The 14,541-nt window shown below is 47.4% G+C and overlaps 1 protein-coding gene across 2 annotated transcripts in view; it reads right to left on the minus strand.

Annotated features, from left to right (window-relative positions):
• The window catches only part of cib4 (calcium and integrin binding family member 4), a 67,754-nt gene extending 65,317 nt beyond the window's left edge, over positions 1–2,437 (minus strand). For both annotated transcript variants that reach the window (XM_033021078.1, XM_033021077.1), the window contains exons 1-2: positions 2,328–2,437; positions 738–772 (exon numbers count right to left, since the gene is read on the minus strand). In XM_033021078.1, coding sequence (XP_032876969.1) covers positions 738–772; positions 2,328–2,387 — 95 coding nt within the window. In that variant the 5' untranslated portion in view covers positions 2,388–2,437. The remainder of the gene's footprint in view (positions 1–737; positions 773–2,327) is intronic.
• Positions 2,438–14,541: the final 12,104 nt, after the last annotated feature.

Raw genomic sequence — 14,541 nt, forward strand, 5'->3', positions numbered from 1 at the left:
AAATTGGCATTTGCTTGGTACCAAGCGAGTGATCATGTAAGATCATATAATATGTACCGTTAGGTACATCCAGAAGAAAGGAAAATAAATAGAAAACATAACAGTCCACTGACAGACAAATATTTTTAGCTTCAATTTTAACCCCCACATTCTGACGGGCAGGACAAAATCGGGACGTGATTCAAATTGGGTCGAATGGAATGCCTCATTCAAAAAATGATCATGCTGGCTTGTAATTTAGGTACATTTGAGAGTCTAGTACCATACATAATCCAGAAGAGCAGCCCATTCATCTGCATTCTCAAATCAACTCGCCACAGGATGATAGAGTAACACTATTTTGGAATTACCTGATTACTCAATCAGTCAAAAACATCCATCTAAACAGCAGCTCTATTACAAGTAAATGTCCCCAAAACATACATGTTTTGTACCAGTGCACCTGTGCCGATTTTTAGGTCATCATTTGACATCATTTATCACAGACCTCTGATGGTAAATTCAACAAAAGAAACAAGTAGCAGGAAATAAAAATGGAAAATGCTGGAAATACTCAGTAGTCCATGCCACATTGTGCAAGAGAGAGACAACATTTCAAGTTGTACTCTGTCAGATGTTTTTGATTTTAAACATTAGCTCTATTTCTCTTCCCACAGATGCAGCCTGACCTGCTGAGTATTTTCAGTTGATTCTCACTTACTGAAAATATAAAGCAATGTTTACATAAATATTCTTACCACTGTATTTCCATTGTTGTTAAAAATGTCAGTGCCTGTAGAAATATAAACATAATGATTAACATATCTTCTATAAGGTTCCTTAACGTATCTTTCTTTGAGGGCAATTCATTTCAGGGGGTTGAAGAATATATGAGGGCCAATAATAAAATGTCTGATATTTAATGCACTTATCATATGGTAGGGAAATATCATCGCTTTTCGTTTTCTCCTGTCTTTCACATAGTCACCGATAATTTTTTTCTCTTCTCCAATTCACTTCTTTCTTTGCAACTGAGGGCATGTTTACTTTTAACTTTTCATGTTTCCAATTGAAATATTAATAATTTCTCTCCCCACAAAAGCTGTCTGACCAATTGAGTATTTCCAGGATTTTGTGTATGATTTCAGATTTCAAATTTCAGCAGTATTTCACGCTTTGAAACATAAATTGGGATGGTATTCCTGCAAATTGACTTGGCCGAGAGACATTTTGTCTAAAATTTAATATTTTAAGAGAATTGAAAATACTTGTAGACATGATGTAGATCATTGGAACTTTTCTCTGCAAAGAACAGATAATGTAATGACAATGATCCTCTTAACCTATGCAGATTTTTTTTACTGGTTCAGAATGGAACGCTGTGTTCTTCCAGACTTAACCTGATGAATAGGAAAATATATAACAGGGAAATTATTTCTAATATAAAGGATGGCCTGAGAACAACTCTCAAAAGTGATGAATGTAATGCAAAAAGCTGACCTTATTACAAAAACTAAAGAGTAAGTGAATAATGTCATACTTCGTGGGGCAGATAAGGAGCACAGTTAAGTTTGCTTGCCAAATTGACATTACTGACTTTGCATGCATTGAATAGATCTATTTGCCAACCATATCAGTAAAAGGGAAGCAGTACATGAGACTAAGCAGCAGCCAGAGAAGGGAGAGGGAAGGACCAAGGATAAGTATAGGTAGCAATGGTAGAAAGATGGGGAAAGAAGTCCTTGATGCGGACGTTGTGGCCACATGTGTAGGTAAAAACATGACTGAAGGCAATGCAAGTGCAGCATTGGAAGATAATGGTACCATTACCTGAACTAAAGATGCAGAACAGTAAGAATTAGGTACAGGCAGGGATGGGTAGTTGGAAAATGGTTGTTGACCTAATGAACAGTGGGCATGGACAGTGGACTCCAGTCCATTCATCTGAATTCTACATTTACTAGAGTTTAGAATAATTTGATTGAAACCTATAAGATTTCAGCAGGACTGGAGAAAATAGATGCCTAGGGTGGTGAGAAAAACTGATCACCGCCTCATGAAATGGGGGTAAAACCATTTAGTTCCAAGTTCAGTGAAAATTTCCTCACTCCAAAATTTATCGTAATTTCTGGTAGCCTTTGTCTAGACAATATTATTTTTTTCCATTCCATCTCCTCCACGTTGTCATCTTGGTTTGGATGGGATTCAATCCTGATGGGAGTCTTTGGGAGAATCGCCTATAATAAAAACATGCGACGGGCTCCTGCAGTTTAGCACGAATGCGTCAGGTAGATGTTTCAGGCTCACATTTCACCCGCATCTCCCAGCCGTTCCTCTACCCCACAAACCTGGTATTCCCACAGCTCGGCTCTGCTCAATGTTTGCAGCGAGCTGTAAGACAGGCCCATGGCGGCCGCTTCTTCAGTTGCTCTTCAAAAAGCGGCTCGCGAGGAGACGCGGGGACCGGAACCGCCCCCCTCCCCCCCCCCAGTTCGCCCAACAGCAGCGCGACCTCCACCCCCCCCCCTCCACCTCCACCCCCCCCCCCCCCCTCACACACACAACCCCCAACAAGCAGCGCGATCTCCACTCACCCCCCCCTCACACAACCCCAGCGCGATCTCCACACACACACACCCTCCCCTCTCACCCCCTCCTCCCCCTCACACACACACACACACACACAACCCCAACAAACAGCGCGATCTCCACACCCCCCCCCTCACACACACACACACACAACCCCAGCGCGATCTCCACTCACCCCCCCCCCCCCTCACACAACCCCAGCGCGATCTCCACTCACCCCCCCAACAAACAGCGCAATCTCCATTCAGCCTCACCCCCACCGCCCTCACCCCACAACAGCGCGATCTCCACACCCCCCGTCGTGTGATCCCTCCCCCAGCACGATCTCCAGACTCACCCCCCTGTCCCCCCCACCCCCTCCCCCCATGTGCCCCTTCCCGCAGTGTTCACCCCCCTGTGTGTCCCCTGTGTGACCACCCCTGTGTGTGTGCTCCCCCCCCCCGTGTGTCCCCTCCCCCCTGTGTCCCCTCCCCCCTGTGTGTCCCCTCCCCCCAGCGCAAGAACTATGTTTCCTCCCCGCCACCACATGGACCGGACTCATCCCCCCAGCGCGTGCTCCAGACCCACCCCCAACCACGAGCCCCAGCCCTCTTCCCCCACACATGCCCCAGCTCTCTCCTGCCCCCACATGCCCCACCCCTGTGTGTCACTCCCCTCTATGTGACCCCTCCCCTGTGTCCCCCCCTGTGTGTGTGTCCCCCTGTGTGTTTGTCCCCTATGTGTCCCCCTCCCACCTGTGTGTCCCCTCCCCAACCCAGCGCGAGAAATATACCCCCCTGCCTAGACCGGACTCATCCCCCCAGCGCATGCTCCAGACCCACCCCCCTCCCCTGCTGCACTGGGTGCACCAGTTGTCCTCCACCATGAGCCCCAGCCCTCTTCCCCCCCCAGTCCTAGCCCTCCCCTCCGTCCGAGCCCTCTCCGCCCCCCATCCTAGTCCTCTCCCTCCCATCCCAGCCCTCTCCCCCCCCTGTTCCAGCCCTACCCCCCCATCCCAGCCCTCTCTCCCCCCCATCCCAGCCCTCCTCCCGTCCTAGTCCTCTTCCCCCCAGTCCCAGCCCTCCCCCCCCCCCCCCCCCCCGTCTCAGCCCTGTCCCCCCCCGCCCACCCACAAGCCCCAGCCCTCTCCCCTGCCCCAGCCCCAGCTCTCCCCCCCCCTCCCCCACCCACCCACCACAGGGGCGGAAATCCCGGGGGACAGGGGGGACACCCCCCCCCCCCTGTTTTGAGAGGTGGGGGACGATCCCCACCATTTTTTGAAATCCGGATTTTAAAACTCGGTGAAATCTCTGCTTTCTGCTAGACAGTGGAGGTCGGACTGATGGTCGAGGGCGCCGATTGGACGAGAGAGATGTCGGTCAGCAGACAATGGGTGGGGGACTCATGATGATTCAGCGCGATGATTGGAGGAGGGAGGCGTCCTTTAAGCAAAGATCATAGAGCGGAGCTTGAATTGCATGCCCAGGTCATAGGTCACGTGAAAAAAACTGTCGGCAGCCCTGGACACAGACCTGCGCCTCATCCGCAGCCAGGATCGATCCCGGGTCTCTGGCGCTGGATCATTCCCGTCCCCACCCGAGTGCCCCCCCCCCCCCGCATGCCCGGGGCTGGACTTACGGGAAAGCCCAGATTTACAGCTAGCGCGGAGAAGCAACGCTAGCTCCACGGTTCTGGACTGGAGTCTCGTCAGTCCAGGCAGGGCTGTAGGTTAACCTGGCAGGACAGGCAGAGTTGAGCTGGATTTAGCGCTGCTTCTCCGTGCTGGCCGTAAGCCTGGGCCGTCGTTCCCGTAAATCCAGGTAAGGCTGGTAGGTTAACAGGCAGAGTTAAGCTGGATTTAGCGCTGCTTCTCTGAGCTGTCTGCGGGCTTGGGGGCACAGCTCCCATCTGATGTTAGGATTATTTAAAACTCCAAACATTAAGATAGACACAAAGTGCTGCAGTAACTCAGATGGTCAGGCAGCTTCTATGGAGTTAAAGGATGGGTGACGATTTGGGTCGGGACCCTTGTTTGTGTGTGTGTATGTGTGTGTGTGTGTGTGTGTGTGTGTGTGTGTGTGTGTGTGTGTGTGTGTGTGTGTGTGTGTGTGTGTGTGTGTGTGTGTGTGTGTGTGTGCGTGCGTGCGTGCGTGCGCACATGCCGAGAAATAAATTGCCACCACGAAATTGTGTCCCCCCGGTCCCCCCCATGTTTTGATAGCAATTTCCGTGCCTGCCCACCCACGAGCCCCAGCCCTCTCTCCCTCACCCATGAGCCCCAGCTTTGCTTCCCCCACAGCCCCAGCTCTTCCCCTCCACCGAGCCCCAGCTCTTTCACCCCCCACAACCGCATTTTCTACCATCCTCCATCGTCAAGCTCTCCTCTGAGCCCCAGCTCCTCTCTCCCTCCACCTCCCCCTCCCCCCACAGCCCCCGCTTCCACCACCCCCGCCCCCAACTGCAGCTTCCATCACCGCCCCCAAGTTCAAGCTCCAACCATACCCCCCCCCACTTGACCTCTCCTCACCCCTGTCCCAGCTCTCACCCCCCCCCCCCCCCACCCCACCCTCCCACTTGACCTCTCCGAGCTCCAGGTCCCCAGCCAAGTCCTCCCCGCCCCCAGATCAAAAAATCAGTTATTTCCTGTGAATTATGAATAAACATGTTTCCTCGATCAGCAGCAAACATTGTCTTAATATAACAGTAATATTCTGGCAATACTTGCAGGCAGTGAAATTAACATCTGTATACTAGTTTTTTTTGTTGCAAAGTTCTGAGATGCTGATCATTCAGCTTAGGTTCTTCAGTATCTCAGAGCTCTGCAATTTCTCACCGTGTGGATAATATGCTTTTTTTTTAACATTTTCAGGCCAAATGGATAATTTCACATTTTTGCTATAGTTTACGTTGCTTACATCATTTCCCACCCACTGAACCTATCTCAACCACCTTATATCTTTCTTGAACTTTATTTTCTTAGCTATCTTTGTGCTGGCACCAAATTTAACAACCATAACTTTCATTCTTTCATCCAGGTCAATTTATATAAATTGTAAAAAGTAAAAGCCTCAGCACTGATCCCTATAATGCACCACATTTTATATCTTACCAAATGAAACAAAAACACTCAACCTGTTAACCAGCCAATCATACAATACCCATAACAATTGTTAAAGAGTTTTTCCACTTGACATAACAGCTTTAATAGCCACTGTTTCCAATTTTGTTTTCTCCAGTTTTCAATTATTTTCCTCATATATCATTCAACAATTTTAATATTAAAAAATCAGTTGCAGAATGATGTGATAAATTTTGAGTCAAGGAATCTGTGTAAAACAAACCAATTTTGTTAATGGAGAAGAGATGAGTTTGACAACTCAGCACTATATATGTTCTGAATTACACAAACTAGAGTTCAATTACTTGCACTAACTTTACAATAGTAATGGTGTGCTGGAGGTTCATTGTATTTTTTTTTTAAGTCATGATATTTAATCTAACCACTATGTGTGATGATTAATTTGTCAACCTCAGAATTGCTGGTAATGCAGTCACGTTTAACTATTCAATAATTTATTCTCCTTTGCACTTCATGCCTCACATATATTATTTCATTGCAAATATCTGTGACATAAAGTGGCTTTAACGGTGCATTGTGCAAGTTGTGAAAATATACACATCACTTTGGCCATAACTTAATATAGCAACCATTGATAAAATGATGCAATATTAGATCAAACATTAATTAAAAATATGGTAATATAATGGATAGATAATGATTTTTCATATCAATATGTCCTGGGTTTAGGTCAAGTCGAGTTTATTTTTATATGCAGAAGTACAGTGAGCATAGGCACAAAGACACCGACAACACACAAGCACATATCTATATTACTAAAAGTCTGTTCTTGACCGGTTTTGGCCATCTGTGCTGCGATTTCCGAGAGAACGTCGCCACCTTCGGCCGTCATTTTTGGCCATCTTGCTCAGAGCCCCCCTCCGCCGTATGTGTGCCGAGGATTTTTCACGTTGATGAAAAATGACAGAGATATTAATGATTTTACAAAATTCCCCATTCTCTCTGCTGCCCCTGCTGGCGGCAGGGGGGAGGGACTATAAACCCAGGAAGTGGTGTGCATCAATCAGTGTCTGCAAGCTGGAGGAAGGCAGAGGGTCACGTTTCTCTGAGCTGTGAATAACACTGACGCATGTCTACTCAAATGTAAGTGTCCTTAGTGATTCTAAAACGCTTGCAGAATGTGTCTATTGGTTCTAAAATGTTTGCAAAAAGTGTTTATTGGTTCTAAAATGTTTGCAAAAAGTGTCTCTTTTGGTTCTACAATGCTTGCAGAATGTGTCTTTTTTGGTTCTAAAATGTTTTTTAGGTTCTCCCCCCCCCTTTCCTCTCCCCCCGCCCCTCCCCTCTCCTCTCCCCCCTCTCCTCCTCCCCTCCCCACCCCTCTCCTCCCCCCCTCTCCTCTCCCCCCCTCTCCTCTCCCCCCCTCTCCTCTCTCCCCCTTTCCTCTCCTCCCCCTCTCCACTCCCCCTCTCCCCTCCTCTCCTCTCCTCTCCTCTCCCCACCTCACCCCTCCTCTCCCCCCCCCTCTCCTCCCCCCTCTCCTCTCCCCCCTCTCCTCCCCCCCCCTCCTCTCCCCCCTCTCCTCTCCCCCCTCTCCTCTCCCCCTCTCCCCCTCTCCTCTCCCCTTTCCTCACCCCCCTTTCCTCTCCCCCCTCTCCTCTCTCCCCCCTCTCCTCTCCCCTCCTCTCCTCTCCCCACCTCACCCCTCCTCTTCCCCCTCTCCCCCCTCTCCTCTCCCCCCTCTCCTCTCCTCCCCCCTCTCCTCTCCCCCCCTCTCCTCTCCCCCCCTCTCCTCTCCCCCTCTCCTCTCCCCCTCTCCTCCCCTCCCCCACCCCCTCCTCTCCCCCCCTCCCTCTCCCCTCTTTTTCTCCCCTCCATCCCCTCCCCCACCATTCCTCCCCTAAACCCCCTCCCCTCCACACACCCCTACCCCCTTCCATCCACCCTCCCTCCCCCTCCCTGCTCCACACCTCTCCCCACCTTTCCCCCCTCACCCATCCTCCCTCTTATCCTCCTCTCCACCCCCCTATCCCTCTTGCCCCTCTCTCTGTGTCTCTGTCTCTCTCTCTGTCTCTGCCCCTTCTCTCTCTGCCCTCACTCTCTACCCCCGCCCGCCCCCCGCCCCTCTCTAGATGTGACTGCAAGTTGGGGGCTATGCGTCAGTAAATAGGGTGGTTATGGGTTAAAAGGAGCAAATTAATAATATTAATATAATATCAAGGGGGTAATTAGCGTGAGTGCGGGGGGGGGGGGTTAGTTAGTGTGTGTGACGCTGCGTGCCGCCTCCCCCCCCCCCCACAACCGCACGTTGGGGGAACAGACCCAACGGGTCTGCACTTGGTCTAGTATTATATGTAAGAAGGCACTGCAGATGCTGGTTTAAACTGAAAATAGGCACACAAAGCTGGAGTAACTCAACGGGACAGGCAGCATCTCTGGAGAGAAGGAATGGGTTACATTTTGGGTTGAGACCCTTCTTCAGACACATAGATTGCACATAAGTTCTACAAATGTTGTGCAAAAAGTGACATTAATGCAAAAATAAGCAATTAGAAAACAAGTCCATGGTAGTGCAAGAAGTGGTCTGTCGTGTTCCATTGTCAAGGTAGAAATAGGGTTGTGAAGATTAGTTCACAAACCTGATAGTTGTATGAAAGTAGCTGTTCCTGAACCTGCGAGTGTGGGACTTCAGTCTTCGGTACCTCTTCCCCGAGAAGAGGGCATGACCCTCATGGGGGGATCTTTGATGATAGATGCCACCTTAGAAGTAAAATCCCTTTGTTTTTAATCTGTTTGCATGCTTTCTTTGTCTGACTCCATCATCCTTCTCCAATGTCTCTCTCAGTACTGATTTGGGTAGAACAGCAATTGCCAAGTTTCATTTAAGCAAAAGCAAATTACTGCAGATGATGAAAAACCGAAACAAAATGAAATTGATGAGAAGTAATCAATCAACAACCCTATTTTTCATTCCACTGATGCTGCCCAACATGCTGAATTTTCTGTTTTTATTGCACTTTCTTATATAACTGTCCATAAGTAGAAAGTCACCTGTTTTCCTGTCCTGCTCTCACACCATCATTTCCTTGTCCTTAATTCCTTCCTATTACCCATTTCAGAACTATAAATTGCTTTTTGGTGATTTAATCTGAACATACTGTCAGTTTCTAACAAGGCATTGACAACACCCTGAACCAGCTTCCTACCGCCTCTCTTGGTCCCTTCTTGCATTTACATTATATGGGCAAAAATGATTTTCGTCAAAATACCATAAAAAGATAAAAACCACTGGGCTGAAGCATACTTATCCCAGGTCAGTACTTTTAAAAGGAACCATCAGTGATGTCTCATGGATCAGCTCAACTCTGACTGCATGTTGAAGCGTAAGAGTCGGAGACATGCTGGACTTCAGATGACACTTCAGCTTCTTTCCCACTCCAGTGCTGTACTTATCATTAAATCCACAGGTGAAATACAAAAATCCTAAACTGCGTGCCCAACTGCACTTTGTATCTTGCCAAAAGATCACAAAATGCTGAAATAAATCAGTGGGTCAGGCAGTATTTCTGGAGAACATGGATATGTGATGTTTCTGAAGAAGGATCCAGACCCAAAAAGTCACTTATCCATGTTCTCCAAAGATGCTGTCTGACCCGTTGAGTTACTCCAGCACTTTGTATCCTTTTGTGTAAACCAGCATCTACGATTCCTTGTTTCTATTGCCACTTGGCTTTATGTCAGGCATACATTTGATATCTTTCAAATGATTTCCTCCTCGAGTGCCTCAGAGAGCAGGTTTGGGAACTGGGTGGTAACCCGAATAAGCGGTCCTACAACCAAAATGTTGCATATCCATTCAATTTAACATTGTGCATTGATATGCAAGCAAATGCTGTTCTGATGTGACAGACAAACAATGAAAGGCACTGGATGCAAATGAATAGGAAACAGGAAGCAGACATCAATATTTACAAACAATTCACATCAACTCTTGAAAATATTGGGCAGCACAAGAAATAATTACTGGAAATCATGCATATAGTTCAAAACTTTGAGGAAAACAATCAGAAATAAACGTTGGTTCTTGCGTGCAAGTACTTTGTGCTCCCTCTCTCCAGAAGTTTTTATTAATGTTACATCAGGATAGATTGAAATATTGTTCCATGAAGTCTTCCATTGAAATATTTATATTATTGCAGCTGGATGCGACCAAAAGACACACATGATTAATTTAAAGACTGAATTGTCTGGATTGAAAATATTTTTAGTTATGTTTTTTCTGAACTGGATGATGTATAAATCCCTTTTGAGTAGAGCAGTTTGGTCGGTTGGTGTACTTTCTTATTGGCCTTATAAATAATTATTTTCCAGTTGTGCTCCAGGCCCATTCTGCATTCTACAACCATTAACAAATATAAGTGTCAATGATTCGATTTCACTGTTGCTTTTCCAAATTATTACATTGGTAGCTGCTGAAATAAATAAGGATTAATTGATCAGTTAATGGCAATTTATATTTTCCAAAATAACCGTTCAATGCACCACCTGTATCTTCTGCAGGCAGCTAATGTTTCAAAAAACTGAGATTACATCATTGTATTATCTGGCCTGTTCTTGAAAAGTAGATGTGCATAAATCTTTGCAATAAATTAAATGGGATTGAGGAATTATATAATATTCATACCACAGTTTTTATGACAGGATGAAAGACACCTGTTTTGATGTAAATGAATAAGTGAGTAACAAAGCAAGTATTCAAAATAGTTGAGATAATAAGAAAATTACATGCTTGAAGATGTCAAACACACAGTAAACTTTGAATTATTACTGAAAAGAATATTTCATCTGCCATAATCTTATCAACCTATGTTCTATAACATTTTTGTCATTTAATTCTCATTTCTAAAAAAAATAATTGCAGTAAAAACAGAAAGTGATACAATCAGCATGTCAGAGAGCATCCTGCAGAGAGAACAACAAAATTAACATTTCAAGTAAACAACTCTTCGTATGATGGCAGCCTCTGTCTACAGTATGTCTGTTTTTTCATCTTTTTGGTATTTTTAGTCTGTTTAAAAAGTATGTTTTGGAGATTTCTTAGTCTGTTTATGTGGGGGAGGTGGGTAGGGTAAGGGGGAAATCATTTCTCAGTCACTTCCTGGCGAGGATGCTACTATTCTCCAAGTCGCGTCTTCGCTTCCCCCCCCCCCCCCCCTCCAGCCTACCATCTGAATTGGCGCGGCCTTTCCTGCCGGAGACCGACCAGAGCTTCAGAGGCGGTGCAGCACTGATTTTCCATCGTGGAGCGGGCGATGCCTTACCGGGGATCGCTTGTTGAAGCTCCGGAGTGTTGAGCCTGCTGCGTTATCATCGTGGTGTCGGAGCTTCCAGCCGTGGGCGGCGCTGACTTCAACACCGCGGAATCCTGGGATCCCTTGGCCGAGTGAATCATGAAGTGGAAGTGGAAGGTATGGGGTGGGAGCTGAAGATCTGTCCAATGATTTAATGTCATCCAAGGTGGTGGAAAAAATGGAGGATGATCAATTGAATGTGGAGGCTTATGGGGAAGTCCTGCTTTTCAGTCTTCTTCCTAACTCTCTAAATTTGCGTTGCAGAACCTCCTTCCTCGCTTCTTCCCGATGTCGTTTGTGCCCACATGCACAACTACTGCCGGTTGTTCACCTTCCCTCTCGAGGATGTTCTGTAGTCGGTCTGTGATATCTTTAACCCTGGCACCAAGGAGGCAACAGACCATCCTCGAGTTTCGGCTGCCGCCACCGAAATCGAGTCCGTACCTTGGACAATGGAGTCACCCACCACTATAGCTCTGCCTGAAGTCGGTGTTACGACTCCCGAATGCAGGTACTTCAGAGCCGCGTAACATAGTCAAAAACCAGGTTCAAGTTCAAAAATAGTTTTAATTATTCAATGGAACACAAAACCCAAACCTGATTCAAACACCCAGTCAGGGATAGGGATGGACTAACAAACAATTAACCAGTGCTCCAGCCAGCCACGTAATGGGCCGTCGAACCGGAGACTCTAAAACCTGCCTAAAGAGATATAACCCTGAAACATAATACACGAAAACACTAAGGTCAGCCCTTATCCGTCCCAATTCAATATTTGTTAACAAGTAATGGTGAAAGTACACAAAGTTCTATGACATGTGGCCAGGCCTTCCTCAGCTCACACCAGCAGGCTGCTCATCAGTCAGGGTCTACGAAGAAGAGAGAGAATCCTGGGAGTCTCTGGTATTTAAGCTTCAGATGAATCACCCGTCACCTGACGCAGCTTGGCCAATCGGGTACAGGAGCCTTTTATCCCCTTGATTCCAGACTCACAGCCACGAGGCCTGTACTCGGGAGAGAAACAGAGAAAGATAAGTACATAGCATTCACCGGGGGGGGGGGGGGGGGGGGGGAGCCTAACACCCCCACCCAAAGATACTGAATAAGTTTCGGAAGAAGAGAGAAAAAAAACACCACCAAATCCCAGAAACTATTCAGGAGCTAAAACACTACTGGCGCGATAAGGCGTGAGTCAAGACATTATCCTTGCCACGGATATGCCTGACCTCCAGGTTGTAGTCTTGCAGCTGCAAACTCCAGCTCATTAACCGCCGGTTCTTATTCTTCATACTCTGCAAAAATACCAAAGGATTATGATCCGTGAGTACGATGACAGGGACATTCGAGGAGCCAACGTAAACCTCGAAATGATTCAGACATTAAAATAGCAAGGGCTTCTTTCTCAATGGTGGAGTACCACTTCTGATGACGATTAAACTGCTTAGAGAAGTATGAAACTGGATGCTCCACCCCATCTGAATCATCCTGTAGAAGAACTCCACCAACTAGCATCCACTGCCAGCTTAAATGGACGCTCAAAATCAGGTGCCGCAAGCACAGGTGCGCGCACCAGAAGACTTTTAGCATGATCAAAGACTTGTTGACACTCTGCGGACCACACAAAAGCTACCTTCGGACTCAGCAAATCCGTCAAAGGGGCAGCCACCGCAGAGAAGTTTGGACAGAATCCTCTATAGTACCCAACCATAGCCAGATACCTACGGAGTTCAGTCCGAGAGGTTGGAGCAGGAAATGCGACAATATGCCCCACCTTTTCCTTGAGAGTGTGAACCTGACCCCGGCCCACCTCCTTACCCAGATACGTTACCGTGGCCTGGCCAAACTCACACTTCCCCAGATTGATCGTTAGGTTTGCCTCCGCTAGACGATGAAATAGCTCCTTCAGATGACCGATGTGTTCGATCCACGACCTGGAGCACACAACCAAATCATCAAGGTATGCCTCACAGAAGGACAAACCCGACAATACAATGTTCACCAACCGTTGAAGGTTGCCGGCGCATTGCGCATCCCAAATGCCATTACCATGTACTGAAGAAAGTCATCAGGCGTAACGAACGCAGAGATCTCCCTCGCCCGCCTAGTCAAAGGGACTTGCCAATAGTCTTTTAACAAGTCCAACTTAGACACAAAAGATGCACTTCCCACACGATCCATGCAATCCTCCATCCATGGAAGAGGATAGCAATCCGGCTTAGTTACACCATTCACTTTCCGAAAGTCCGTGCAAAACCTGTCCTCCCCATTAGCCTTCATAGCCAGTAGACACGGAGAACTCCATGGACTACAACTAGGTTCAGCAATGCCATGCCGCCGCATATAGTCAACCTGACTCCTTAGAAGATGACGCTTGTTAGGGTTGACCCGATACGGATGCTGTTTAATTGGCGCAGCACCGGCCACGTCAATGTCATGCTGCAGCACAGACGTCTGAGAAGGCACATCCGAGAACAGTGACCCATTTGACTCCACCAAAGCAAGCAGATCACCCCGCTGACTTTCAGTCAAATGAGACAACCGCAAGGGAAGCGACTCCAAAGCCTCAGAGTTACTCAGCTTTCCCTGCGTCACTGCCACAGACACCCGTGCCTCACCCACATCACCACCCGTGTCAGGGGGCAGCACCACTGCAGCCAAAACAGGCTTAGACGAAACCGAAGGACATAGCTCCTCCACATCAACCTCCACAGGCTCCTGCTCATGGTACTGCTTCAGCATGTTGACATGACAGAGCTGAGTCTTACGTCTCTGATCCGGGGTACCAATAACGTAATCCCTCTCACCAACCTTCTTAACCACCTGATAGGGACCGCTATACCGAGCCTGCAGACTGGAACCAGGAATAGGCAACAACACCAGGACCTTGTCACCTGGAGAAAAATTCCTACTAGAAGCCTTCCTGTCAAACCAGTCCTTCATCCTAGACTGAGCAGAAGCAAGATTACCTATTGCCAGTTCGCATGCCCTCCTCAGTCTAGAGCGAAAGGTACAGACGTGGTCTAAAATACTACGTTTTGTATCCTCCTGCAACCATTGCTCCTTCAGGACCCTCAACGGACCACGTACAGTATGCGCGAACACCAGGTCAGCAGGACTGAACCCTAAAGACTCCTGCACGACCTCACGCACCAAACATAACTCCTCAGTCTTTTTCAAACTCCAGGCAGTAAGTCCTCAACATAGATTTCAAAGTCTGGTGAAACCTCTCGAGAGCTCCCTGGCTCTCAGGATGATACGCACTGGAGTAACAATGCTTAATATCTAACAACTTCATTACCTGACCAAAAACCTTCGACATGAAGTTGGAACCTTGGTCACTCTGCACCACCTTGGGCAAACCGAACAACGAAAAAAACTTAGTGAGAGACTTCACAATGGTAGGGGCAGTAATTCTACGCAAAGGGACCACCTCTGGAAAGCGGGTAGACGCACACATAATTGTTAATAAAAACTTGTTGCCCACCCTTGTCCGAGGTAGAGGACCCACACAATCAACTAGTATCCGCTCAAACGGCTCACTGTCCACAGGGATTGGATATAAAG

Source organism: Amblyraja radiata, chromosome 5 (genome assembly GCF_010909765.2).
Source record: "Amblyraja radiata isolate CabotCenter1 chromosome 5, sAmbRad1.1.pri, whole genome shotgun sequence".
Lineage (NCBI taxonomy): Eukaryota > Metazoa > Chordata > Chondrichthyes > Rajiformes > Rajidae > Amblyraja > Amblyraja radiata.